The sequence below is a fragment of the Equus przewalskii genome, chromosome 28, assembly GCF_037783145.1.
Source record: "Equus przewalskii isolate Varuska chromosome 28, EquPr2, whole genome shotgun sequence".
NCBI lineage: Eukaryota > Metazoa > Chordata > Mammalia > Perissodactyla > Equidae > Equus > Equus przewalskii.
The window spans coordinates 2,051,729-2,078,702 of NC_091858.1; the positions used below are offsets into that span (position 1 = coordinate 2,051,729).

General features: G+C 49.6%; 1 protein-coding gene across 22 annotated transcripts; it reads right to left on the minus strand.

Moving 5' to 3' along the window:
• Positions 1-3,154: 3,154 nt before the first annotated feature.
• On the minus strand, positions 3,155-26,968 carry POMK (protein O-mannose kinase). 22 transcript variants are annotated; one of them, XM_070598690.1, is made up of 8 exons: positions 26,013-26,037; positions 25,013-25,090; positions 22,959-23,051; positions 22,628-22,769; positions 21,585-21,742; positions 18,657-18,789; positions 17,374-17,676; positions 3,155-6,284 (listed from the first exon to the last, which is right to left on the minus strand). In XM_070598690.1, the coding sequence occupies exons 7-8, from the start codon at positions 17,653-17,655 to the stop codon at positions 5,514-5,516; spliced, it is 1,053 nt and encodes a 350-aa protein (XP_070454791.1). In that variant the 5' UTR covers positions 17,656-17,676; positions 18,657-18,789; positions 21,585-21,742; positions 22,628-22,769; positions 22,959-23,051; positions 25,013-25,090; positions 26,013-26,037; the 3' UTR covers positions 3,155-5,513. The 22 variants fall into 22 exon arrangements, 17 of the variants coding, with proteins under 17 accessions (XP_070454791.1, XP_070454787.1, XP_070454786.1 ...); XR_011534304.1 differs by lacking the exons at positions 22,628-22,769; positions 25,013-25,090 and having other exon boundaries at positions 3,155-5,091; positions 5,244-6,284; positions 26,013-26,149; XM_070598686.1 differs by lacking the exons at positions 22,628-22,769; positions 25,013-25,090; positions 26,013-26,037 and adding exons at positions 21,041-21,206; positions 26,148-26,705.
• Positions 26,969-26,974: the final 6 nt, after the last annotated feature.

Consider the following 26,974-nt stretch of genomic DNA (forward strand, 5'->3'; position numbering starts at 1 on the left):
GCATTCACTTTCCTTGAAGGTTCTATTTTGTTTTCATGAACCGGAATCTTCTTTCAAGTGTCTGATTATCTTTATCTGTCCGCTTCAAGAATAAGGAAATGAAAAGGAAAATGGAAGATGTGGGTGTGCTTGGGGGATGGGAGTGTCTTGTTGCTTGATGGGTTTTTTGGTTGCAGATCCAGAAATTTCATTGGGAAATAAACCTCTTCTTTGGGGCACAGTTTTTCTAGAGAGAAATGCTCATCTCCTGACTGGTGGAGAAGGTGCAGTAATGAACCTGGCTACTAGCACTGTAGGGTCTCACCATCGTGTAGCATTTCAGGCAATCCCTCCATTTTCATTAGAGACCTTACCCCCAACACAAGCTACACCTGTGAGTCTAGCAACTCTCTAGTTCACTTTCCCCAGAGCTGTCCCCTTTCCTGCTGAGGACGGGAGGTCGTATCCTGACTCAAAGTGGTTTGTGAAGGGGATCTGGAGTCTAACTTCTTTACAGCAACTTTCAACCAATTGTTGTAGCTTTCAGCCCACTCCTTACTCCCTCTTCCAAAGAATTCAGCTCTGAATTTTAGAGGCTTTGCAGAGCTCTGAGGCACAAATGGTCTTGCTTCATATTTGGCCTTATGGTTTATACCTGTTTATTTATTTTCTCCCATTTTAATTTGGTTTCAAAAGGGAGTAGAGATAAATGTCTGTTCCACCTATCATGTCTAATCACATAAACATGATAAAACCAATGGTCTGCTCCCTAAAGGTAAAATAGACCTCCACTGTGTCCCCCTTGAAATTTTAAATGATAACCTAAAAGAAAAAAAATCAATTTAGTTTACAGGAATATACCACTGTTTAATGTGGGCTATACATACACACTATATGCCTGTTTTTTTTTTTATGATGAATGTAATTTAGTCACCTTACTTCAGAATTTGAACCGTTTTACCCAGTTGTAATGGAATGAATCCTGACATAATTCTGCAATTACTAGTCCTTAAATAATCCAAATAGCCCTGAAAAACCCTTATGAAATGCCTATTGAGTGATCTCCTGAAAGCATTATAACAGCCTGAGCTGGCTACTTTGTCAATAGAATAAGTAAAAATTAACCCTCAAAAGTTTATTCATAAGAAAACTCTAACATCTGGCAAAGTCTGAATTGTTGTTTGACAATTTATTACCTCCTTTAACTTCTAAGAACCCATTTAAAAGGTTAAGTTAATAACAATTGCTGGGGCCGGCCCAGTGGTGCAGTGGTTAAGTACACACATTCCACTTTGGCGGCCCGGGGTTCGTCGGTTCGGATCCTGGGTGCAGACATGGCACCGCTTGGCACACCACGCTGTGGTAGGTGTCCCACATATAAAGTGGAGGAAGATGGGCATGGATGTTAGCTCAGGGCCAGTCTTTCTCAGCAAAAAGAGGAGGATTGGCAGCAGTTGGCTCAGGGCTAATTTTCCTCCAAAAAAAAAAAAAATTGCCAAGCTAAAAAACTGAACTATGGCATAGGCTATAGCTTACATATTACACGTGTAGCTGAGAACCCTGAGGGTCGGGGCGTCTGTCAGTAGTGACTGACCCGGGAGCCCAAGAACACTCTTCAGGGCTCTCCGTAGTCACAAACCAGTCCTGTTCATTTGTGAAAGAACAAAGAGAACTCTGGAAGACACTGTGCTATGTTTCAACGGGCACGAGGTCCTTTTCAGAAGTAAAAATGAATATTATACCTTATTTATGTGAACTACTACACATCGATCACATGAAATTGGGAGTTAATGAACCAAATTTTCTTTCCAAAGGAGTTAATTTCAGGTAGCAAAACCCGGAGGCGTGCCTATGGTATAAATAAAATCTTTAAACATGGATGCAGAACTCTTGCTGACTTCCTTATTAGAATTTGCTTCCAACCTACGTTGCAGATCTCCAAAGAATCTAAAGTATTTCCTTCATTTTATTTGTCCTCACAAAATATTACGAAGGGATGGAAAAGCATGGTTTCACATTTTAAATTACCCTTAAGGGATCAAAAGTCATATGAGAATAGAGATTAGAGAAATTAAGCAATGTTTATTTTTAAAATACTGAGGGGAGGGGCCGGCCCCATGGCACAGTGGTTCAGTTTGTCACGCCATGCTTTGGTGGCCTGGGTCCGCAGTTTCAGAGCCCAGGCGCAGGCCTACACTACTCACCAGTCGTCAGCCATGCTGTCACGGCAACCCACATATAAAGTGGAAGAAGACTGGAACAGATATTAGCTCAGGGCTAATCTTCCTTAGCAAAAAATAAAAAAATAAAAACACAATACTGAGGAGGATTCACCAGAGGACCTTTCCATGGAGAGCTGTGTGACACAAGCGTTCCACCTCACTCCACCTGCGGGGGCCTCACTCTGGGGACACCCACGTGTTCTGCGTCTACTGAATCATTATCAATCGCTGGAGGCCCCGAGGCTTACAGTGTTTGTAGCGTCACAGGAGACAGTGAGAAAGCACACTATAAACCGTACGGGGGGCGACTTTTTCTTTAACACTTGGACTAAGGTAAGCAGGGAGGGAGCACTGAATTGCTGGCTGCGCTTTGAGAACGGCTCACCTTGTCTGCCTCTCCTCCTGACTACACCTCTGCCGAACGTGAGGCCGCAGCTACGGGGGCAATGAACCCCCAGCTAAGTGTTACTTAGAACGTAACTTCCTCTTGTGATTTTGCACTTCTGTTGGCACTGAATTATATCTGAGCACAAGCTAAAGACTGAACGCCGCCAGGCAAGTCCAGTCTGGGGTCTGGCTCTGGCATTATAAAGCCTCAGAGAGAACTCGGAGAGGCAGAGCGAGAGCCGGAATGGCTCCCACGACTCCCTTTCGAGAGATGGTTTTGTCTGAGGCCGCACAAAGAATCCAGGCAGTGCTGGGACTTAACTCAGGTCTTCTCATCCTAGCGGGGTCCCTTCCCCACACCATGCTGTTTATTTTAGCTTGGCTGTCAATATTTAAAAAGACATTTGTTTGAAACTGTTAGTTTTGCTCCAGGGCAAAGTCCAAAAGCTAAGAAAAACCCTCAAACAAGAATTACAACATGAACAGATAATCCCAAATCAATTCCACACGACAACAGGCCACGTCAAGTGCAGAGTCATGAGGGATACACGGCCTTGTCACAGACGTAGGGTTTTTTCAGCTTTATTGAGATATAATTCACATACCATAAAACTTGCCCTTTTTATACAATTCAGTGTTACTTAGTATATTCATAGAGTTGTGCAACCACGATACAACCACTACATAATTTCAGAACATTTTCATCACCCCAAAGAGAAACTCTGTACCCATTAGCAAGCACTCCCCATCCTTCACCCCCGACCCCCTGCCAGCCCCTGGAAACCACTAACCTACTTTCTATTTCTATGGATTTGTCTATTCTGGACATTTCATACTAATGGAAGCCAGCAACACGTGGTCTTTCATGATTGGCTTCTGTCACATGTTGGTTCACACAGTGGCCCCACACACGGAGGGCAGAGAGAGAAGGAAGAAAGAGGCAGACACTCGATGGGGAGGGGCAGGTTTAATCAGTGAGGGAACTTACTGACGACGCTCGTCTTGGGCAGCTACAGACGACCTCCGCACTGCCCACCAGAATCTTCAAAGTTTATGTAGAGGCCTTAATGGGGTTCAGTGACCTGGATCATCCAGATGGTCTCGAGACTCAGTGCTCTCTCAAGGCCATGACCCTGAAAATGACCCCCGCTGTGGGAACGGTGGGGAGTGTGCATTCCAAGGACGGGGAGGGGTGAGAATGTTTCCAATGCCCAGTTCTTGGGTCAAGTGGCGGTCATGTCCTCTCGATTACCTCCTCCCACATCACTTAGTGTGTTTGCACGGTTCATTCATGTTGGAGCACGTATCAGAAATTCATTCGTTTTTATGGCTGGATAATGTCTCATTGTGTGGATACACCACATTGTCTTTATCCATCCACCAGCTGATGGACATTCAGTTTATTTCCATCTTTTGTCTATTATGAATAGTGTTGCTATGAACATTTGTGTACAAATGTTTTTATGGACATGTTTTCAATTCTCTCGGGTAAATACTTGGGAATGGAAGTGCTGGGTTATGGTAACTCTATTTTTAATCTTTTAGAGGAACAGCCAGACTGTTTTCCAAAGCAGCCGCACCATTTTACATTCCCAGCAGCAGTGTAGGAGGGTTCCAACTCCCCACATCCCAGCCAACACTTACTATTGTCCACACTTTTGATCACAGCCAGCATAGTGGGTTGCGGTGGAGTTTTTATAACAAAAGTGACAGTTAGAAGACTCTGGGCAGGCACTCTCTGAGCAGCCACAGGGCCCCGTCACCCACTGGCATCAGGACAGCGGACAATACTGACAGCACGGCCCTATCCTCTGCCTGTGGCTCCTTCCTGACAGTTAACGGCAGTGGTTCCCAAAATGTGGTCCCCAGAGCAGCAGCACCAGCAGCACCTGGGAGCCAGGCGGAAATGCCGAGTCTCAGACTCTGCCCGAGACCTCCTGAGTCAGAGGCTGTGGGGTGGGGACAGCTCCAGTGACCCCAGTGAGTCTGACGCCGCCTGAGCACAGGGGAGGCAGAGTCTGCTGCACAGCGTCTTTGCCCCTCAGCGCCGGCTGTGACCACCTGGTTAGTGATGAGTAAGATGCACCAGATCCACCATCCCCTGCCAGTGACGATGACAGGGACCAAGAAGAGAGCCTTTTGAAGGATTCAATCATGCAACTCAGGTGGAAGGGCTTGACACCTGAAGGAGTGACACTACTGATGTAAAACGTTCACAGTAACTAATTTTGGACACAGAAAACTTAGCTGGAAGGTAAACAGGATTTTCACAAGCACCATCCAAGGCAGTAACCTAGATTAATTTCCCTCACACTTGCTGTTTGCAATATTCCTTATCCATTCAAAATTTCAAAGAGCATCTGTCATAGTTCTCCTCCAGCTCGCTGGAAGGAGGATGGCACAGGAGCTTCACAGAAAAATGATTCGAAACAGTAAAGATGCTCACCGATACCACGTGAAACAGCGCACAAATCCTCCCTGGACTCCGTCTGTTGATCACCATCTAAAAAAATGAGGAAAAAGTACTCTCTGGAGAATTACTTTATGTTTCTTTCATAGACTGCCATTTACAAACCTTCTCTCTATACATTTCTTACAAGCTTACAGATTCAGTCATTAGGGAGGGAGGCCTCTTTGCAGCGCCGTCTTTGTTACCTTGTTCAGATGCTGGTCAGACTCCTGCTTCTCTGCATCTTCCCCTGGGAGAGACCAGCCTCGGGAAGTGAAGGCGGACTTGAGTCAAGGCGGGTTTGCTCTTGCTTAGCAACTTCCGCCAGGCCCCCAGGAGAGGGAGAACCCTCACGCGAGCACGGGGACGCAGAACGAGAACCACACCACTAAACAGCAGCAAACTCCGTGGGAGCGGAATTGCTGCAACGGTTGCATTTGTTCCTCCACGCCCAGCCCTCTCTCACTGGCCTGGTTTCATAGCATTTCTCTTGTTTGAGATATCATGGTGTCTCTGAGTAAGTTCCAAACCTTCTGATAGGTGTCCAGGACGTCCTGAGCAGTGGGTCTTTCTTCAGGAGCCTGGCTCTTACATGCCTTATGAATATCAAACAAATGGAATCGGACCATATCACTGCCTTCGACGTGCCCCAAAAGGAAACTGGTGACGTCTGGAATCTTCCAGATGTCGATCTTCTCATCATACGAGGGCATGAGATCATCACGAAAAGGCATGTCCTCTCCATAGGGCCACAGCTGCTCTGGAGCCACAAAATCGCCGTGCAGCTCCCTGTGGCCGCACTTCACCAAAGCCCCGGAGCTGCGGTTGAGCAGGGGCAAGGCGTCCAGGTCATTCACCACGATGCTGAAGTTCCGCGTCAGCAGATACTGGGACAGCGTCTTGCGCAGGTCGCTGGAGTCGCACATGACCAGCGTGCCCAGGGGGCTGTGGTGCAGGTAGTGGATGATGCTGACGTAGTCCATGGCCAGCTGCAGCCTGTGCTGCCACGTGTTCACGTTTTGGTACTTGGAAAGGTTTAGTGTTTCTTCCAGGTTGCTCAAGGCCCCTAAGGGGTGATATTCCGTAAGGACAGTGTTGTCTTCCTCACAGTAGCCCAGCAGCATGACAACATGCTGACTCTGCAAGGATTTCAGCATCTGCAGCCCGTGGAGGAAATCATCTTTCAGCTCCAGGCTGGTGAGCCGTGAGAGAGCAACTTTGTGTTCCTTCCACTCAGACAGAAAGACCTGAAACAAAGCCACAGAGAACATCAAACCCGGAACCTTCACCTGCGTTAGTGAGCAGGGAAACAACTCAGCAAAATATCTTCTAAGTGCTGGATGTGGTGCAGAGGGTACGGGACTTAATGAGACACACGTCGAGGCCGAGAGTTGCTCTTAGGCAAGTTACAAAGGCCACCTAAGAGCAAACCACAGCGCTCAGTGAGGCAAGCGCCACGTCCATGTGGAAAGGCACAGGGCAGGAGGAGGAACCGACAGGTCAGGGTGCTGAGGTCCGACTGGGGAGGGTGTTGGAAGGCTGCCAGGAGTCTGTCTGAAGGACGGTCGGGGCTTGCAGAGGATGTGGAGAACGGGGAGTATGTTCCCCAAGAGGGGACTGCATGTGCAAAGGCACAGAGTGGCAGATAGACTGCCAGTTCCAGAATCCTGCAGCACCAAAGAGGAGGGGAGGGAGAAGCCTGGAGACGTGGTCAGTCGAGATCTGGAGAATCCTACATAGGGAGTCGAGCCCAGCCAGACCATCACACTTAACAATATTACTCATTAATTTTAAAAGGCAGCATAGTAAACCACAAACAGGAATAGTTCTATGTAGGGAAAAGACTTTTACACGGCCTGCGCCTTTGTGTTACTTCAGCTGTAAAAGCAGGAGCTGAAATGCCACCAGTCCTGGCATCCCCAGCCATCCTGGCCCACAGCTAACAGCAGAGCAATCGCACAGCCCTGCCTGCCTCTCAGTGTTTACTAGCTGGAAAAGGGCTGCAGGAAGCGCTGTCATTAAGAACGCTGCTCTGCTTAAATCCCCAGAGGGAGGCAGCAGCCTGCAGAAGAGAGGACAGGCTCAGATGTCAGGATGTCGCTGCCCTGGGCTGCTTCTGCCCCCAGCACGCTGGCTCTCTCTCAGCTTCTGCTTCTTCATCGTTAAAATAAAGGTTATGGTTTTTGAAAGTAATTTGGGACATTATTTATCAAGAGCCTTTAACATTTAAGTCTAAAATCTATCTAAGGCAATAATCTGAAATAGAAAAAAAGCTCTAGGAATAAAAATCAGGTATTACTTATAAAAGCATAAATTGCAACCTACCCATCCATCAAAACCTGGGGGTAGTTCAGCTATGGTAGGACCACTCAGAAGAGTATTATGTGGTCAGCAAAATGCATACACTGAGGGAGCTTTCACAGACAAAAGTGACACTACAAATGAAAAAGGACATAAAATTATATGCAGTTCTAACTGCATAAAACAAGACAAAATTACATGGAAATCAAAGGAAACAGGCTAATATTTCAGTTCTCTTTATACAGTAAGATGCTGGATTATTTTTTTCTCTTACTTCTTTCGGTATTTCTTTGGTATTTTCCGACTTTTCCAGATGTATATTACTTTTATGTTTTAAAACATTTTTTTTATTGCAGTAACATTGGTTCATAACATTATATACATTTCAGGTGTACAGTGTTATATTTCGATTTCTGTGTAGATTGCATCATGTTCGCCACCCAAAGACTAATTACCAACCATCACCACACACAGGTGCCTAATCACTCCTTTCGCCCTCCTCTCTCCCCCCTTCCCCTCTGGTAACCACGGATCCAATCTCTGTCTCTATGTGATTATTGTTGTTTTTATCTTCTATTTGTGAGTGAGATCACACAGTATTTGACCTTCTCCCTCTGATATTTCTCTTAGCATGATACCCTCAAGGTCCATCCATGTTGTCACAAATGGCCAGATTTCATTGTTTTCTTTATGGCTGAGTAGTATTCCATTGAGTATATATACCACATCTTCTTTATCCATTTGTCCCTTGATGGGCACCTAGGTTACTTCTAAGTCTTGGCTATTGTAAATAATGCTGCAATGAACACAGGAGTAGTATATATTATTACGCATTCGTGTTTTCATGTTCTTTGGATAAATACCCAGCAGTGAAATAGCTGGATTGTATGGTAGTTCTATTCTTAATTTTTTGAGGAATCTCCATACTGTTTTCCATAGTGGCTGCACCAGTTTGCACTCCCACCAGCAGCGTCTGAGAGTTCCCTTTTTTCCACATCCTCTCCAACACTTACTTCTTGTCTTATTAATTACAGCCATTCAGATAAAATTTTTTTAAAAGAACTCAAAATATTATACCAAATATTGGTAGGCTAGAGGACTTTGAAGATTTTTTTTGGATCTGAGAAGGGAGGTTCATTAATGGAAAAACTCAGCTAACTACAGTTGACCCTTAATATTCAAGAGAGAAATCTTTCAAGATCTTCTCAAAAAATCAAATTTGAGAAATTTTACTATGGATCATAATTTCTGTTAAAAAGCCTTTTTGCTCTGGCTGCTACATTCACTAAAAGTTTAATGAATATATATATATATAAATTTTTATAGGGAGCATATTCTTTCTACAGATCTGCATCAGCATTGAGTTTGACATTGGACTCTAATAGCAAACCCTTATTTTTGTTGAGATCCATCACTTCCTAACACCCCTCTTCATGGTCCCCACTAGCACTGGCCAACCACTTTGGTTTTCTAGGCCCATTTTTCTCATAAATACAGCGATCACTCTAGGGACACCGCTACAACTTATTTCTCCATTTATTCAACAATAAATGGTGGGGAGGCCCAACCACAGGCCTCGGGACTCACTCCTGAACCCTCGTTTATGTTGTTAATTTTTGTGCCTCAGACAAATGAAAGACTATTAAATATTATTAGTCTTTGGGATCACTCACAAATATCTGAAATCTCCAGTGTTAAATATTTGCAAGTCAGGGATTGCTTAAGAATAGTTTCCCAGCAATCTCCAATTTAGTTGCTTTTTAACATTTTCTAAAACTTTGTCATTTAGAGAAAACAGCATTACCTTTTTTTTAATTATAAAGTTAATCATGAATATTTTTCTTTGTAGAAATTCAGATACAGAAGGAGCAGATCTCCTCCCCCTGCATTTACTTCCCAACCCCAAGGAAACTCGTTAACTGGCTGGTTGGTGGCCTCCCAGGTGGTTTTCTGCACTTTTACTCGTATTAATGGACACAGAAAACAGCACTGGAGCCTGTTACATAAAGTGGGATTAAACATCAATATATTGCAACTGGTTTCTCCATCTAACCGATGCCTCAGAAATCTTTCCCCTATGTATATACAGCTCTAGGTCACTCTTTCGAAAGCTGCAGAATACTTCACAGTATGGGTATACTACCTATGCTGGTGTATTTTCGGTAAGGTTTTACATCATTTCTGTTTTAAAACTAAAGTAGAACTTAATAAAAATTTAGAAAATTTAGAATGGATGCTGTCAGAATAGATTAGGTTCTTTTTCTCACACAGCTCTGTAATTTTGTATAGACCTTTAACATGACTTATGTGATCTATTTTTAAAGACTTGATGGAGGTTCAAATTATTCCCCATTTTTTTCTTATTAACAACAGTGCTACAATGGATAGCCTTGTATCTACACCTCTGTGCACATCTGCAAGTGTTTTTATAAGCTAGGTAGGTAGACAGATTGCTGAATGAAGAAAATACACAGCCATCAGGACCCTCCAAATCTGTGCCAACACGTACTTTCACCAGTCGTGTAGGAATCTGATGTTCTATAGCCTTAATCACACTCGGTGTCATGAATCCTTGTAATTTGTGTCAATCTAATAGATGAAAACTATTTTACCGTTCCAATTTCTATTTCCCCGATTACTAATGAGACTCAGCACCTTTCATCTTCACTGGCATTTCTGTCTGTCTTCTGAAGAAAGCCTGTTCAATGTCCTTTTCCCAATTTTCTATGGGGTTGTTTGCTTTGTCCTTATTAATTTCTAGGAGCTCTTTCTATATTACCCATGTGATACTTCATTGTAAATGTAGGGACAAATTTTAGAAAGTAATTATTTAGTTTATGTGGTCTTTTGTAGTACAGAGAATTTACCTATTATGTAGTCAAATCTGTCTTCATTCATTTAACAAGTATTTATGTCAATAAAAAAACAAATAAATCTCTGCCTCTCTGTAATTTACACTCTGATGCAGGAGACAGACAATAAAGAAAATAAACAGGGAATGTATAAAGTGTACTGGGAGGTGGAACGTGCTTTGGGAGAAATGAGTCAGGGAAGGGCTTACAATTTTCACAGTGTTGGAGGAGCTCTCACTGGGGGGACATTTGAGCGAGAAGCTGAAGGATGCAGAGGAATGAGCCGTATGCTATCTGAGGAACTACATCCCGGGCAGAAAGAACAGCAAGGGCAAAGGCCCTGGGGCGGGAGCACATCTCTAGGCTGCCAGGTCAGCAAGGCCAGGGTGGCTGGAAGGCTGAGCAAAGGGAATGGCGCAGACGCTGGCGAGAGTGTGCAGACCTCGTAAGGCCTTTCAGTTGCTGAAAGCACCTGCCTTTACTCAGAGTGAGACAGAGCGCCACTGGAGGGTTCCGGGAAGAGGAGGGACGCTATTTGACTTACAATTTAATAGCAGCATTCTGGCTGCTGTGTTGAGAACAGACTGAAGGGGGCAGGAGTGGGGCAGGCGTGGAAGCAGACAGACCACTTCGGAGGCTGCTGAAATAATCTAGGTGCAAGATGATCGTGGCCTGGGTGAGGGGAGGGGATTCGGGTAGAAGTCTTAGGAGGGGTCAAATTCCGGATCTCTTCTCAGTGGAGAGACTATAACTTGCTGATGGATGGAACGTGGATGTGAGCTAGAGGCCAAGGATGTCTCCCAGGTTGGTGGTGTGAGCATGTGGACTGACGGAGTTTTCATTAACTGCAACAGGGAAGAATGAAGGAAGAGCAGGCTGCGGGGGACGATCTGGGACACACTGGGTTTGAGAAGGCTTCCAGACATCCCAGTGGAGAGGAAGACAGGCAGTTGGATAGAAAAGTCTAGAGAGTTCAAGGCAGAGGTCTCAGCTGCAGATAAACGCTTGAGACTGGATGTGGCCACCCAAAGAGCAAGTGTGGGAGAAGAAAGGCCCAAGGTTAAGAGGGATGAGGAGGTGGAGCCTGCAAAGTGGACACTGTGACTGCATACTTTTAAATATACAATTCATGTAACATCTGTTCTCCAGACAGCCCTAAGCATTAAAAACAGACCACATAAAATCCTGTTAAAGGTTACACAAAACCAGAGGGCTCCAGGGTAACATAAGAGAAAGAATCAGACCTACTCTTCTGACAGCACCCAACCCAAATTTTATGGCTCTTTAATGTACCATACTGTAATTTTAAAGGAAAAAGCACACAACTGTAAAAACTCTAACAGTGATTTGAGACCACTAAAGGCATCCTCACGAGCTGGGCACACAGATGATACATGAGGCCACACCGCCTTCTGCTCAACCCAAGTCAAAACACAGTGTGACCTGAATCAGGCTCTGGCTGTCCACAGCAAAGGGGCTGGGTCTGCTACCTTCTGGAAGAATTGGTTCTACACAATGTTTCTTCTTCCTCACTAGTACTGTTAACCCCAAATCTACGTTTCCGAACATGGGCAGCCCCAGGAGACGTGGGTATTGCTGTCTTGAGATGGCCGGCAAGGCATCTATCTGGTTCTTTTAATGCAATCTTGGGCTTAAAAATCTAAAAGGGATGAATCCCAATTGTTATCCCCAGGGAATAAGACTGGGGACAAGGGGAGCAAGAGGCAGGAGAGGGCAACTTTTACTTGGTACTTTGCCTCCTTGTGACTATTTGAGTTGAATGTACTGCTTTTATAATTAAAAAAAAAAGAAAAAGCAGTGTGTCAACCTGCCCGCCACAAACCAGTTATCTCATTCGGAGGCAAGGCTGCACACAGCTCCAGGCAGAGGTCACTTACCCCAGTTCCAAACGCAAATCAAAAATACAGTCTGGGGAAAGCAGCGGGTAGCAGAGACTGTATGCAGATGAAACCATCAAAGCTCAGTGACATTTTCACATCTTGAGGTGACGGCAGGGTAGCTATTCTGGTTTAAACCCGACTCAGCCTGAACTAAGGCAGCCTGACTTCCAGCCTGTCACCCATACATTGTGCATCTGCTTCAACCCATTAAGATAAGGATGCATTAAACCTTAGTCCAAAGGAAAAGACCGCGGTGTGAAGACGAGGATGAATACTTCCTTCCCTGTGTGCCAGCACCAGTGTTCCCGAAGATAGGCTCCCTTTCCTAGCAGCAGGGCCGTGCTGACCCGCTGACCCGTAACTGAGCATCTCTTCAGAACTTTGAGGATTATGTATCTTGGGCGTGTGTGATGTACGCTCTTTGTTCTAAAAAGGTATAAACTGTACTGAAAACCATGCTTCTCCAGAACACTTCCTCCTTTGTGGAGACTGCCTTCCCAGGGTACAGTCCTCAGCATGGCTCAAGGAAAATTCGCCTTACACCTCCTGTCTATGGAACGGTGAGTGGTTATTTGCATTGACAAAAGCCAACATTTTATTTTATGTGGATTCAGCTCATGAGCCTTTGTGTTCTGGCCCTTAAAATGTGTTCTTTGAACCAGGCACCAGGCTGGACGCTGAGGACACACCCTTTATGCCCTCAGAGGACTCAGTTATAACAGAGACAACAGGGGCCGGCCCTGTGGCCAGGTGGTTGAGTTCCGGCGCTCAGCCTCTGCAGCCCAGGGTTTCTCCGGTTTGGATCCTGGGCGCCGACATGGCACCGCTCATCAGGCCACGCTGAGGCGGCGTCCCACACCCCACAACTAAAAGAAAAGCAAAAATCACCACAACTATGAAGGGGGGGCCTTTGTGGAGAAAAAGGAAAAATAAAATCTTAAGAGAGACAACAAAGCAGATGGCAGAGGAGAGCTCCCGACGGTGGGGCTCAGACAGAGGCGACAAAAAAACCCTCTTGGAGAAGGGCTATCTGAGCTAAGGCCTGGACGACCAGGAGCTGGCCACCGCCACACCAGAGATGGAGGAAGACAGCTGTCGGGCAGAGGAAGGCAACAGCCAAGGCCCCGAGGTGAGAAAGACCTTGCTCTTGATGAAGAAACAAATGAAAAGACGGGGTTGGCCCATAAGGGCGGGGCCGCTGGGGTGTGGAGGCGGCAGGGGTGGGGGTGTGGGCGGGGCCCTCTGGGGAGTGGCGGGGGGTAGCCCCCGGGGAGTGGAGGAGGTGAGGGGTGAGGGGGGCGGGGGGGGGCAGGCGCCCATCCAGATCAGGGAGGGTGTGGCAGGTCTCAGTAAGAGGTGTGGCCTTTTTTCCTAAGGACAATAGGAGGCCACCAGAGGGGTTTTAGAGGAAGAGAGCGGCAACATCTGAACTGTGCTGAGGGGCCGACTGCCTGGTGGAGGGGCAGGGCGGAAGTAGAAGTGGGGAGACCGGTTCCAAGGAAGAGCTGATGGTGACTCGCTGCAGTGCGTCAGGGGTGAGAGAGATCATGGAACCAGTCTGCTACGTTTTGAATATATAACTGACGGAACTTGCTCCTGGCTTAGTTAAGGTGGAGGGGGTGAGAGGACTCTAGACGACTCCCAGGTTTGGGCTCAGCAGCTGGGTAAGAAGTGATGGCACTTCCTGAGATAAGGAAGGCTGGGAGAAGAACAGGTTTCAGAGGGGGAAATTATCAGGAGGACATGGATGCTCCAGACACCCCTGGGCAGAGATATCAAATAAACAGGCGGATACACAGACCTGTGGCTCCGGGGAGAGGGGCAGGCTGGAGAGACAAATTTGGGAATCGTCAGCATATAAAGAGCAATGGAGCTAGATTACATCACCTAAAGAAGACAAGAGGAGGATCCAGGAAAGAATCACGAGGAAGCAGCTTTCTCATCCTCAACCCTATTGACATTTTGGGCCCGATGATTTCCTGTTGAGGGTGAGCGCCATCCTGTGCACTGTAGGATGTTTTTAGCAGCATCCCTGGCCTCTACAAACTGGATGCCAGTATCACCTCTTCCCTCCACTGTTGTGACAACCACAGTTGCATCTCCCTTCATTGCTAATGTCCCCCGGAGGAGCAAATCACCTCTGGCTGAGAACCACTGATTTGGAGGCAAGAGAGGGAACAGACGCAGCAAAGGAGAGGAATTAGGAACGGCCAGTGAAGGAGGAGGAGCCCTGCGGCCCAGGGGTGCAAGGACAGGGGAGGAGCCAACCGGATCACGGGCTGCGGAAAGACCAAGTGAGAGGAAGCCAGGGCGACATCTGACCTGGAGTTTTTGTTGCGAGACTTGCAGAAGAACGATGAGGACAAGAGCCATGGAATCTCTGCTGCTGGGTGAATCGGGGAGTGGAGACAGGGCGGAGTATCAGACAGTGAGAACGTCATGGGATTGATACCCTGGGGGTCCCGTGAGACTAAGGTATTCTGGAAGCAGGGGTGCAGACAGAGAGGAGAGGAGGTCAGAGAGTGGGGCGTGCAGAACTTCGGTTACAGAAATTCCTGTGGAGAACCCTATGCCTCATGGCTTGGAGCGTCAGCGAGGAGGGACACCCGTGTGGAGAGGTGGTGGTGGCAGCAACGGGACAGTGCTCCATGCAGGGGCAGTTCAAGTAAGTGCCTCCATGGAGGAAAGGAGTCTACTCTGGGCCAGAACCCGCACAGGTTCTGGGGTTTCCAGCGGGGCAAGACACACATGGCTCCTGACGATGCTCGAAACACTTTTGCCCTGAGGGCAGGTTTTAGTCAAAGAAAGAAAAAATCAGTGTATCAGCCTTTTTAATCACCCTTCACTTTAACAAACAAAACTCCATGACTCAGAGTTGGTACCCATAGTGTCAAACCCCATATTCGGATGGGCATCCTTTGGAGAGTTCCCTAAAATCAAATCTGCCCTCAAACAACGGTTTGTCACCATCGAAACTACCCAAAAACACATCCTTCAGGGTAAAACGCAATTCTGAAAAAGAAACTCCAAACACTTTCCGAGCGACCGCAAGGACACGGAAACGTGCGGGCAGGCCCGCGAGGTGAGGTGCCCGCCTGGAAGGCGACAGAGGGCCGGCTCCAAGTCCCCTCCTCTGCCTGCATCGCTCCTGGCGATTTCTCCACATCCTAGTGCTTTCAGTACCCCCAAATCTGTATCCCTGCCCTGCCCCCGCCCCGAACGCTCGACGTGTGCACCCACCCAGCCGCCTGAGTCTCCACTGGACATCTGAACAGCCTTAACGTGTCCACCTCACGCAGACACAGAATCTCTGCCTTCCCATCTTCCCTGTGCCCTGTTGCTCAGGCCAAGAACCTGGTAGTCAACCTCTCCTCCTCTTACACCCCACATCCACCATACGGGAGGTCCTATGAGCTCTGCCTTTAAAATACATCCAGGGGCTGGCCCGTGGCCGAGTGGTGAAGTCTTCGCGCTCTGCTGCGGCCGCCCAGGGTTTCACTGGTTCGGATCCTGGGCGTGGACACGGCACCGCTCATCGGGCCATGCTGAGGCGGCGTCCCACATGCTACCACTAGAAGGACCCACAACTGAAATATACAACTATGTACTTGGGAGATTTGGGGAGAAAAAGCAGAAATTAAAAAAAAAGAAGACTTGCAACAGTTGTTAGCTCAGGCGCCAATCTTTTAAAAAAAAAAAAAAAAATCCAGAACCCACTGATTTCTCGCTACATCCACTGCTGACACCCTTGTCAAGCCATGACCATCTGTTACCTGCAATACTTAACTGACCCTCCACCCTGGCCAAGCCTCGGCCCTCTCCACACAGGTCGGGCCACCTCATCCCTCGCCTGAAACTGCTCCCATGATGCCCCAGTCCTCCCAGGCCCAGCATGGCCCTGCTCTGAGCTCCTGTGCTGTCAGCCCTTCCCATCCTGGCCTCTGGTCACACTGGCCCCCTCCTCAGCCCCAGACAACCAGGCATGTTCTGTCCTGGGGGCCCTGCTGGTACTCATCTTTCTTACTGGAACATCTTTCCCCAAATATCCACAGGGCTCACTCTGGATCACTCTGCCCAGCGAGAGTAACAAGCCCACAACTCTTTTCTTGCCCCGCTCCGTCTTCACAGCATGTATCACTAACATATTTTATTACACATCTGTCTCTTATTTTCTTGATTGTCTGACTCCACTGCTAGAAAGCAAGCTCCGAGGGTCCTTAGTTCGTTCACTGCCACACCCCTAGCACCCACAACAAATCAATCAGTCAGTTACCTTGTTTTATGGTTTCACTTTATATAAATTCCCTTCCTTCTCCTGCTGCAGGCCCACACACGCATTTTCTGCCCCCTGCCTGCCTCTGCCAGTCACTCAGTGCATCCTCACAAAGGAACTGTCTTTGTTCAGCCATCCTTAACTGGCTTCCAGTCACTGTTTCATCAGCAGCCTCAGCCACCATGAAACGACGACTGCCAAGACACAACATAAACCGGCTGCTGACAAGACAAGGGCTCTTAAAGCTTCAATTTGAGAACTGAATTCACCCCTTTGGTTTCTCTTTTTCTTTTTTGAGGAAGACTGGCCCTGAGCTAACATCCGTGCCCATCTTCCTCTACTTTATATGTAGGATGCCACCACAGCATGGCTTGATAAGCGGTGCATAGGTCCACACCTGGGATCCGAACTGGTGAACCCGGGCCACGAAAGCAGAACATGCGAACTTAACCACTGCGCCACCGGGCTGGCCTCTGGTTTCTCTTTTTAAAATAAAAAACTTTAAAACATCAATATACCACCATCATAGAGTTTGAAAAATAAGAGTGAAAGAATTGCCCATAATCTTCCACCATAGCACAGTTTCTATCATTCTTATAATTTTCTACATAAATACATAATTTTGCAGTTGGAAATAGTGTATTGTACAATTTTGTATTTTGCTTTTTTCACTTATCACTGTAAGATTTGTTTCACGTTGGTACATGGGGTTCCTAACTACACTTAATGGCTGCAGAATATTCTATCGAGTGGCTGGACCATCGTCTAATTAAGCGGTCCCCTGGGTCATTGTTTCCAGTTTTCTACCACTACATATGGCAAAGCAAAGTATCCTTGATGCAGGTAGCGTTTTCCCTTCCTTTGGACTATTAGGATAAAGTCTCAAACGTGAGATCACTGGGCTCAAGGGGAGAAACATTCGATGGCTCTTAACACACAACACCAAGTTGCTCTCCCGGGGCACCCGTGGGCGCTCCCAGGGCGGCGCGGTGGGAGCTCGAGGACTCACTCTCTTCACGGCTCCTTCCCCTACGCGCCTCAGCTGCCTCACTTCTGTCCTCAGCTCCTCACAGGACAGCCACGGGGAACAGTTTTTCATCTGTCCCATTCTGAAGTAACCGTAGGGACAGCGACCTGCGTCCACGGCGGCCCGTCGAGGGGAAATGAAGAAGCGGTCAAGGCAGAGGTAGAGGAGTGCGTTCATGAGGGCCACGGCCAGCAGCAGCCCCACAACTGGGGGCACTTCTCTGTGGGGGAGACCTTTTCTACCATCCTGGGGCTTCTTTTCCATGTTGTTATCCTCTGTAATTTCCTAGAGTATAAAATGAAACAAGAAGTAATACCAGTCCATTTTGATTTCCATTAAGGTGTTCTGATGACAAGGACCGAAGGTGCCAACCCTCTCACGCCTCTGATGCTCACAGATCCCGCTCCCTTTAGTGTCATCGTGAGGACTAAAGAAGGTACTGAATACCAGGCTCATCCTAAATGTTCAGTCTCACCTGTGTCCATAAGCATTGTTTTTTATTACTGACCACAGCCTGGGTTCATCTGTTTTAGGTTCAATGAGAAGGGAGAGGTGTGTGTCTGACTTCGTCTTTGTCTCTCCCACAGCAGTTTGCACTGAGCGGACATTCAATGAACAGTTAGTACAATGAAAGCAAACTGTGCATTTGTTAGTCGAGTGGGGCCGGGGAGGAAGATGGAAAAGAAGAGCAGTAGGCGATGAGCGAGGGTGGTGGGTGCGGGCTGGACTGAGGGCCTCCTGAACCTGGCTAAGAAGCGGGGATGTTCCCTGGAGACACTCCAAAGCTCCGTGATGTTTTTAAGAAGCCAAGGCTACTCTTCAGCCAGTGGGCAAGGTGCATTTCGGGTGGAAGAGACCGAGGCTGGGAGACTGGTCGGGGGCCCCGCCAACACTCCAGGACAAGAGCGGATGAGTGCGTGAGCTGGAATGACAGCGGTGAGAACGGAGAGAAGAGGACGTGGAGGTGACCCCCGCACCAAGCAACCACTGACGAGGTGCACACTCCCCATCCCTGCACTCCGGCTTGAGCACTGGAGCTGGGGGCGGCCCGCGGGGAGGCAGGTACCGCTGCCCTAACTGTCATCGGACGGTGGAGGGCCGGGGAGGGGAGGGCTGGGGAAGGACCCTGGACAGCGGGTGCCTGACCCAGGCTGCAACCAGAGAGGAAGTGTGTCGGTACTCTGACAGGGGGTTTGGCCGCACTAGTGTGTGCCAGCTGAGCATCAGCACCGGGGTGCACAGGGGACACCAGTGACAGAACTGACCCTGTGTCTGAGTCGCCTCTGACAGGAACCATTCCCTTCCAGGGGCGTCTTCCTTCTCCCAGCTCAGGTCTCCATCCAGACACCTGGGTCAGTCAGTGTTCCAGTCGGCCCCGGGCACTGGTTTGAAAGTGCTCTGCCACAAAGCACCAAGAATGAGGGGTATTAAATAAAAATTGCAACTCTGCACACAGACAAATGGCAACAGTTCAAATGGCCCACCTCCCCAGATGGAAGTGCCTGTGTCCCTCAGGCTTTGAGCCCGGGAGCCGCAGGGAAGGCCTCCTGCAGCCCGGGCGCTGTCACTGAACCCTGTCAGCCTGTCTGGGCTCAGAGCCCTCATCCCCTCACAGCCTCTCTTTGGCCCCAGTTGGCTCCCTCCACCGCCATCACCATCTTCCGGCCACTCACTCATTCAACACAGACTAAGCAGCTGCTACGTGCCAGCCCTGCTCTAGGCACGGGGGTAAAAGAGTAAATAAAACAGACGGGGTTCTATCCTCCTGGAGCTTAGGGGGAAACGAGCAGGGAAGACAGACAATCAACAAGGAAACAAAAGTTTATCATCATGTCTGTGAGGAGGGTTAAAGGACAGAGAATACCAGGGAGAAGATTCCCTGAGCAGAGCAGTCCCAGAAACCTCTCTGAGCATGAGACCGGGAGCCAGGGCCAGCCAGGAACAAAATCAGGACTAGACAGCTCTTTCACTCCCGCTTCTGGAGGAAGCCAAGTCCACCTGCCTCCCCTTGAGCTGGGGCAACAGACCCTGATGGAGCCGGCCGCCGAGTCACCAGGAAACGGCATTTCTCCTAAGGACCGCTGCCACTAGTGCCCAACAACCCTCTTCTGTGAAGGACGACTGCTTTCACACTCACTGAGAAACTCTGTTCTCAAAAATCCCGGATGAGCAGGAAGGCTCTGGCTCGAGGCCTGGTGAGGAGAAGGGAGCGTCCCGCTCCTGCGCGGAGGAGCCAAGTCGCTCTGGCACAGAGCAGGCGCCTCTCGTCCAGCCCGGGCCAGAGCCGCAGATCAGCGGTTTCCGGAAACGACACTGCACATCTATGTGGACCTTGCAGTGTCCCAGGAAACCGACCCTGGGGTCCGCTTTGCAGTCAGACTGATCCTAACCTGTTTACAGGCAGCCCTGCTTGGCTCTGAGCCCATGCAAACCCCGCTTTGTTCAGCTTTGGCCTAAACCCCACCTGGTCCCCAATTCTGTGAGAGGCTCTTTCCTCTGCCTGAGACCCCAGGTGCGATGCTGTGCTGTCTCGCTCTCTGCAACAGCTCAGCAAACCTGCCAGGCTCGCCCCACGGCCCCTCTCTTCAAACTTGTGTCACCTCCTCCCCCACCCTCAGCTGATGGCCTTGTCTCCTATTTTCCCAAGAACAGAAGCCATCAGAGCACGGCCTCCAGCCTTGGCTCTGGGCCTGTGCGCAGCCCGCTTCCTCCTGCCTGCTCGGGTCGCCGCCGCGCAGTCTCTCCTTCTGCTCCTGAGTCACGCCCTGACTCCTCCATCACTCCAACACCCTCTCCTCACCCCACCTTCCCTCCACTTACTGCCCTGGTTCTCTCTTCCCTCTTCAGCAAACTCCTCAGAAGGGTAAGGATACTCACTCTCCAGCTCTCTCTGTGACTCATTTCTCTCAAACTCACTGCTACTCCCCCCACTGACCCTGTCACTAAACGCTAAACAGCAGTCAGTCCGCGGCCCGGCCTGACGTCTCAGCAGCATTTGGCTCATCACTCTCTCCTCGAAACGCTGTCTTCCCCTGGACCCAGGAAGCTGCACCTGGCAGCTCCTCGAGTCTTGGGCCTAAACGCGGGAGTGCCCAGGGCTCAGACTCTGTGGCGACTCTCCAGACCCACGACTCTCCACCTCCACCTGCAGCAGCCCCCAGATGCAACGCTCCAGCCCGGCCTCGCCAGCACGCTGGACCTGCCTCCCTCACACCTCCGTCTGGATGTCTGATGGACAACTCAGAAATGATATTTCACCTCAACAATAAAAAAACAAATAACTCAATTCAAAAATGGGCAAAGGACTTGAATAGATATATTCAGACAAGATTCAAACAAGATATACACATGGCCGATAGGCATGGGAAAAGATGCTCAACACCCTTAGTCGTCAGGGATACGCAAATCCAAACCTCACCGAGATGGCACCTCCCGTCCACTCGGACAGCTGGAATCAGAGTCAAATCACAACAAGTGTTGATGAGGGAGTGGAGAAAATGGGACCCCCACGCACTGTTGGTGGCAATGTAAAATGATGCAGCCACTGTAGAAAACAGTCTGGAAGCTTCTCAGAGGGTTAAACATTGAGTCACCATAGGACCTAGCAATTCCACTACTCGGTGTATACCCAAGAGAACTGAAAACATACCTTCATACAGACACTTGCACACGAATGTCCACAGCAGTGTTTTTCACAACAGCCAAAAGCTGGAAATACCTCAAACGTCCATCAAGTGACAAATGGATAAATAAAACATGATACATCCATACAATGGAATATTCCTCAGCCATAAAAAGGAGTAAGGCACTAATACCTGCAGCAACACAGATGGACCTTGAAAACATGATGCTCAACGAAACAGGCCAGACACAAAAGCCACAAATCATATAATTCTATTTATATGAAATGTCCAGAACAGGCAAATCCATAGAGACAGAATAGATTAGTGGTTGCCATGGGCCAGGTGAAAGGGGCAATGGGGAGTGGCTGCTAGTGGCTAGAGGATTTCTTTTGGAATGAAAATGTTCTGGAATTAGACAGTGGTGATGGTGGCACAACCTTGGGAATATACTAAAAATCACTGAATTGTACACTTTAAAACAGCAAATTTTATGGTATGTAAGTTATATCTCAACTTAAAAATACTTCCCAAACTCAATGTCTGCTCTTTCCCCCCAAATTCTCTACTCACTGTGTTCACAATCTCTGTAAGTGACAAGTCTATGCTTCCCGTTAGCCCGGCCAGTGAGGCCGCAGGTGAAGGGTCAGCACGGCGAGCCTGCTTCCTCTATGCAGGAAATTCTAGAAGTAATGGACTCTTCTGCAGAAGAGCATTCAGTACAGCTTTTCCTAATTAACAACAGGAAACGCCACTTTGCTTATCACCCATCAAGAGGTGCTCAGCAAACCAGCTCCAGCTTCACTCAACATGCCCCTCTCCTAGAAACGAGGCCACCTGCTCAGCCCACCGCCGTGGTCTTTCCAGCCGTACCCGTCAACCTGATGGCTGCTTGCTCACCTTTCTCATCAAGATTCCAGGCCTGCATTTTTCTCTCCAGCCCATTCCCTCCCATCATCTTCAGGGACTTCAACTGAAAATATAACGACTTGTACCACTCAGCCTCACAAACGGTCTCAGGAGCTTTTCCACCAGTACCCAATCCTTAGAAGGTGCTCTTAAATGAATGAAACAACCGCCTTCTCTTCTACAACACTCAAAGAGACCAAGTGTGTCTCAACTTAGACCTCAAGTCGGGACTAGCAAACTTTTTTCTATACAAGGCCAGACAGTAAATATTCAGGTTTAGGGGCCAGAGGCTAAAATTGAGTGGGGGCTCCATCACTGTGGCTTGTGGTGCACTGACCAGCAGTGCAAAGCGGTGAGAGGCCACATACTGTCTACCGTCTCTGTCACAGTTATTCAACTGACGCCAGAGAGCAAAGGGAGCCTCACACTGTGTAAACCAATGACCACGGCTGTGTTCTAGGAAATCTTTATTTATGGACACTAAATCTGAATTTCATATAGTTTTCATGTGTCACAAAAGACTGTCTGTCTTTTGATTTCCCCGCCAACTTTTAAAAAGGTGAAAAGCATTCTTAGCCTGCAGGCCATACAAAAATGGGTGGGGGGTAGCAGCCGGCCAAGGCCTGCGTAGGTGGTGATACTCCTGCGGGCCTGTCACAGGCCATCTACCCATCCTAAGTATCCCATGTGATCGCATCCCCACTCACATGGGTGCCCAGGTAAACGCTGCTGATTTCCGAGTCTCCACCGTGGCCCAGATCTTTCTCCTACACTTCACCCAGCTGGCTCCTCGAGATCGGGGACGTCTCTCTCCTGCCCCCAGCATGCCCCTTATCCAGGGCTCCCTCTCTGTGACAGGCACACAGCACACCCACTTGCTCAAGGCACAGAACAGGTGACTTGATTCCCCCCTCCTCTAACCTCTAAACCAATCAGTCACCGTCTACCGCGATTCCATCCCCCAGATGTCTCTCCAGTCTGCTCCTGCCTCCCCTTCCCGGTGCCCCCACCCTGGTCCACGCCACCAGCATCTCCTACCTGGGCTTCTGCAACAGTTTCCCCCACGGTCTCCCACTTCTTTCTCTTCGCCAATCCATTCTCCACATAGCAAAGAGGATCTTTTTTCCTTTCCTGAAATGTTTCAAGCACAAGGAAAATTACAAAATAAGATCCTGAGCATTCATCCAGCTTCGTCAAGTAACACTGCATCACATTTTCTTAAGATCTTTTTGAGAGAAGTAAAACATTACATATAGAGCTGAAGGCCCTTTGGACCCCTCCCAGTCTTATTCTGCTCCCTCCCAAGTGATCACCATCCTCAAGCTGGTGCGTCAGTAGTTCTCAAACAGTGGGCCCTGGACCTGCTGAGCAGCATCACCCGGCAACTCTCGAGAAATGCAGATTGCAAACCCACACTCAGACCCACAGAATCAGAAACTGTGAGGCGGAGCCCAGAAATCTGTCTCAACAAGTCCTCCAGGTGATTCCCGTGCTGCTAAAGTTTGAGAACCACTGGTGCATGTAATTCCCACACAGGCTTTTTATCTTCACCACATAAGTATGTGCCCAAAATAACAACGCATAATATATGTCTGTTTTCAAGCTTTATACAAGTGGTATTGTACTGTATATGCCCTTTAGCAACTTGCTTTTTTCAAAGCTCAACATTGGTTGTAAGGTTTATCCAAGTAGACTCATGAAACTCTAGTTTGCCATTTTTTCTTTTCTTTTTTTTGGTGAGGAAGATTGGCCCTGAGCTAACATCTGTGCCAATCTTCCTCTTTTTGCTTGAGGAAGATTGTCACTGAGCTAACGTTTGCGCCAACCTCCTCTATTTTATATGTGGGATGCTGCCACAGCATGGCTTGACACTCGGTATGTGGGTTCGCACCTGGATCTGAACCTGTGAACCCCAGGCCACCGAAGCAGATCGAGCAAATTTAACCACTACACCACCAGGCCAGCCCCGTAATTTGCCATTTTTGATCATCTAACTACACCACGACTAGCGAGACAAGTTTGCACACACCTCTGTGTGCACATGTGGAAGAGTTTCTCTGGCAGACACAGTGATCCTTCGCAAGGACAAATCTGATCACCTCTTTGCTTAAAAACATGATAAAGTCCAAACTCCCATAAGGCCCTCTGAGATCCAGCCTCTGTCCACCTCTCAGACCCCTACCTGTACCCTATGCCTGCCCCTGTGCTCTCCTCAGTCCTTGAAGGCCCCTCCCTGGGATGCCCAGGCGTGGCACAGTGTTTCTTCTTTTTTTGAGGAAGATTAGCCCTGAGCTAACTACTGCCAATCCTCCTCTTTTTGCTGAGGAAGACTGGCCCTGAGCTAACATCCATGCCCATCTTCCTCTACTTTATACGTGGGACGCCTACCACAGCATGGCTTTTTGCCAAGTGGTGCCATGTCCGCACCTGGGATCCGAACCAGAGAACCCCATGCGGCTCAGAAGCAGAAAGTGCGAACTTAACCGCTGCGCCACCAGGCTGGCCCCACGGTGTTCCTTCTTCCTCGAGTGTGAGCTCTGGGAAGACTGCCTGCCTTTTTGCGCACCCCTGTATCCGTGGTGGGTGGCATAAGGCAGGGACTCAGCAAAAAGGCACTGACTGCCTGACCACTCAGCCTCCCGTCTTCAGGGCCTCAGGCGCCTAGGCTGCTTCCTCTCTCCTGTGCTCTCACCCCGCTGCGGGGTCTCCATCTCTTCAGGGGCCTGTCCTCTGACCCCGTCATCCACCACCTCCTGCACTCTGACTTCACCAGCCCAAACCTCACGGGTGATCCTTCCAGCCCTCAGCCCTCCTTGCCGCTGACCTTCCACTGACGCCACCTTGCCACCAGGGGAAGATTCAGCTTTTACAGGGTCTGAAGCTTACATAATTTTTTCTCTTTTGGAAGGATACCGCTTTCTTCATTTCCACTCAAAGGCTGTAAACATCAAATGTAGGGCTCTAGAAATTCATATTTTCTAATCTACATTAGATCTCCAACATTACCCAGTTACCCATTAGCCGTGAATGCATTTCCTGTCGACTCTGCAGGTATGTGCCTCACAGCCGTTCGATTGTCCCCAAGTCCTCACCGCCACTTCCGACCCCTCGCTCAGCAAAACGCTCGTCCAGAAATGCAATTTTCACACGGTGCCAACCTCACACCAATTCTATGGAGTAGATGTAATTAATATTCCCGTGTCAAAATAAGAGACTTGAGTCCGAGCTGAAATGGTTTATCCAAGGGCCCTAAACCGTCCATGCAGGAGCCAAGTTTTCCGGCCTCGACCCCACATTCCTCCTCCGCCTCCCGCCATGGTCGGCGCGGCGGCGCAGGGCGCGCCCGGTCCCCACGGCGGGGTCCCCACGGCAGGCTGCCCGGCCGCGCCCCGGAGGCGGGCTGAAGGAACTGTCTTTGCCCAGAAATAAGCAAAAAAGACACAAAGCTACTCGTTCTTAAAAATACCCTGCCAGTTAAGGAATAACGATTGTGGGGCCAGCGGGTAGGAGAAATCAGGCACTGTTTAGACACAAAAGACTCCCGACATTCACGGGAAAAAGCTGGTAACCGGGAAAAGACTGGGAACCACGGCTGTACACTCAGAGCTTAATTTAAAACCAACAAAAGCAACGGAACAGAATTCGCTTTTACCAATTTACAGAAATTTTACACAATCAAAGAAGAAATGGGTTAGCGTCGCCCAACACAAAATAGGGACAGAATCCCACTGTGCCAACACAGCACGGGGCACAGGGACGGATCGCTTCCACGACCCGGACGCCTGCTCACCGCCGCAGGCTCCACCGCACGGCCAGGCGGCGGCACCGGCCCCGCGGGCCCGGGACGGGAGGGGAGGGGAGGGGAGGGGACGGGAGGGCCGGCCGAGGCCGCCACCGGGGGCGCAGCCAGGGCGCGCCCGCCGCCCCGGCCCCTGGCCCCCAGCCCGCGGCATGCTCCGTCACGCCGCTCCCCCCGGGCGCCCCCAGCCCACCCGCCGCGCCGCTCCGCTCCTCCCCGACCCCCGCCCGCCAGGCCGCTCCCCCCCCCGCCAGGCCCACCCCCGCGGCCAGGCCCAACCCGGGCGCCCCCACCTGCGGCGCCCCGGCCGCCCCGCTCCAGCTGGAGGCGGCGTGCGCCTGCGCCTGCGCCTGCGCCTGCGTGGCCGGAAGCGAGCGGCGCAGGGCGAGCTCGAGGCCGCCCCCTGGCGTCCGCCTCCCGCCGCGCACCTGGAGGCGAGACGCCGAAACGCAGAGCCGGGCTTGGAGCGCGTCCGGATTCCAGCCCGGGTGCCCCGACCAGTGTCCTCTTCTGGTTCTTCGCTTCGAGCGTGTGGGGACGATGATGTGTGGCCCTGTTACTGGTTTAGTGCGGACGCCCGGTCCGGTGCTGGATACGGTGGAGAGGAGTTGTAAGGTCTAGATCTTTCAAAGAGCTCCCCAGCGTCGCAAAGCGGTCGTTCCCGAAAGGTGTCCTGAGACCAGAAGCTGATGCTGCACACCTCCCGGGAAACTGTTAGACGTGTACATTCTCGGCTCCTTCCCAGACCTGGGGGTGGGGCGCTGCAGTCAGGGCTCTAACCAGGCCTGCGGGTGATGCTGCGCCCCCGAAGGCTGAGAACCAGTGGCGGGAGGGAAACGCAGGGGCTCCGCCCAGACGGAGAGGCCGAGCTTCACGGGTTCGGGGGGCAGGCGGTCACGTGGACAAACCCCAGCGGGGAGGGCTATCCGAAGAGGGAGCGGGAAGGTGTCAGCCTGTCACACCGGCCTTCGTCCTTGGTGGAAGCTGACGCGGGAGAGGCTGCAGCGGCGAAAGGCAGGCATCGGGTTATATAACTTTCTGTTTGTTTAAATCAGAGGCGGCGTAATCTGCTTCTACACGGACACATTTCCAAGTTCGGCATCAAGAGAATAAACACGATGTGGGTTAAACAGCATAGCCTGGGCTGGCAGTCCAAACAATGAAAATTAAAATGAGTAGAAGCTACTTCCCTATCAGATTGGCAAATAGCAAAGAGAATGGTAATACCTGCTGATGGTGTCCAGGATCTAAAAGT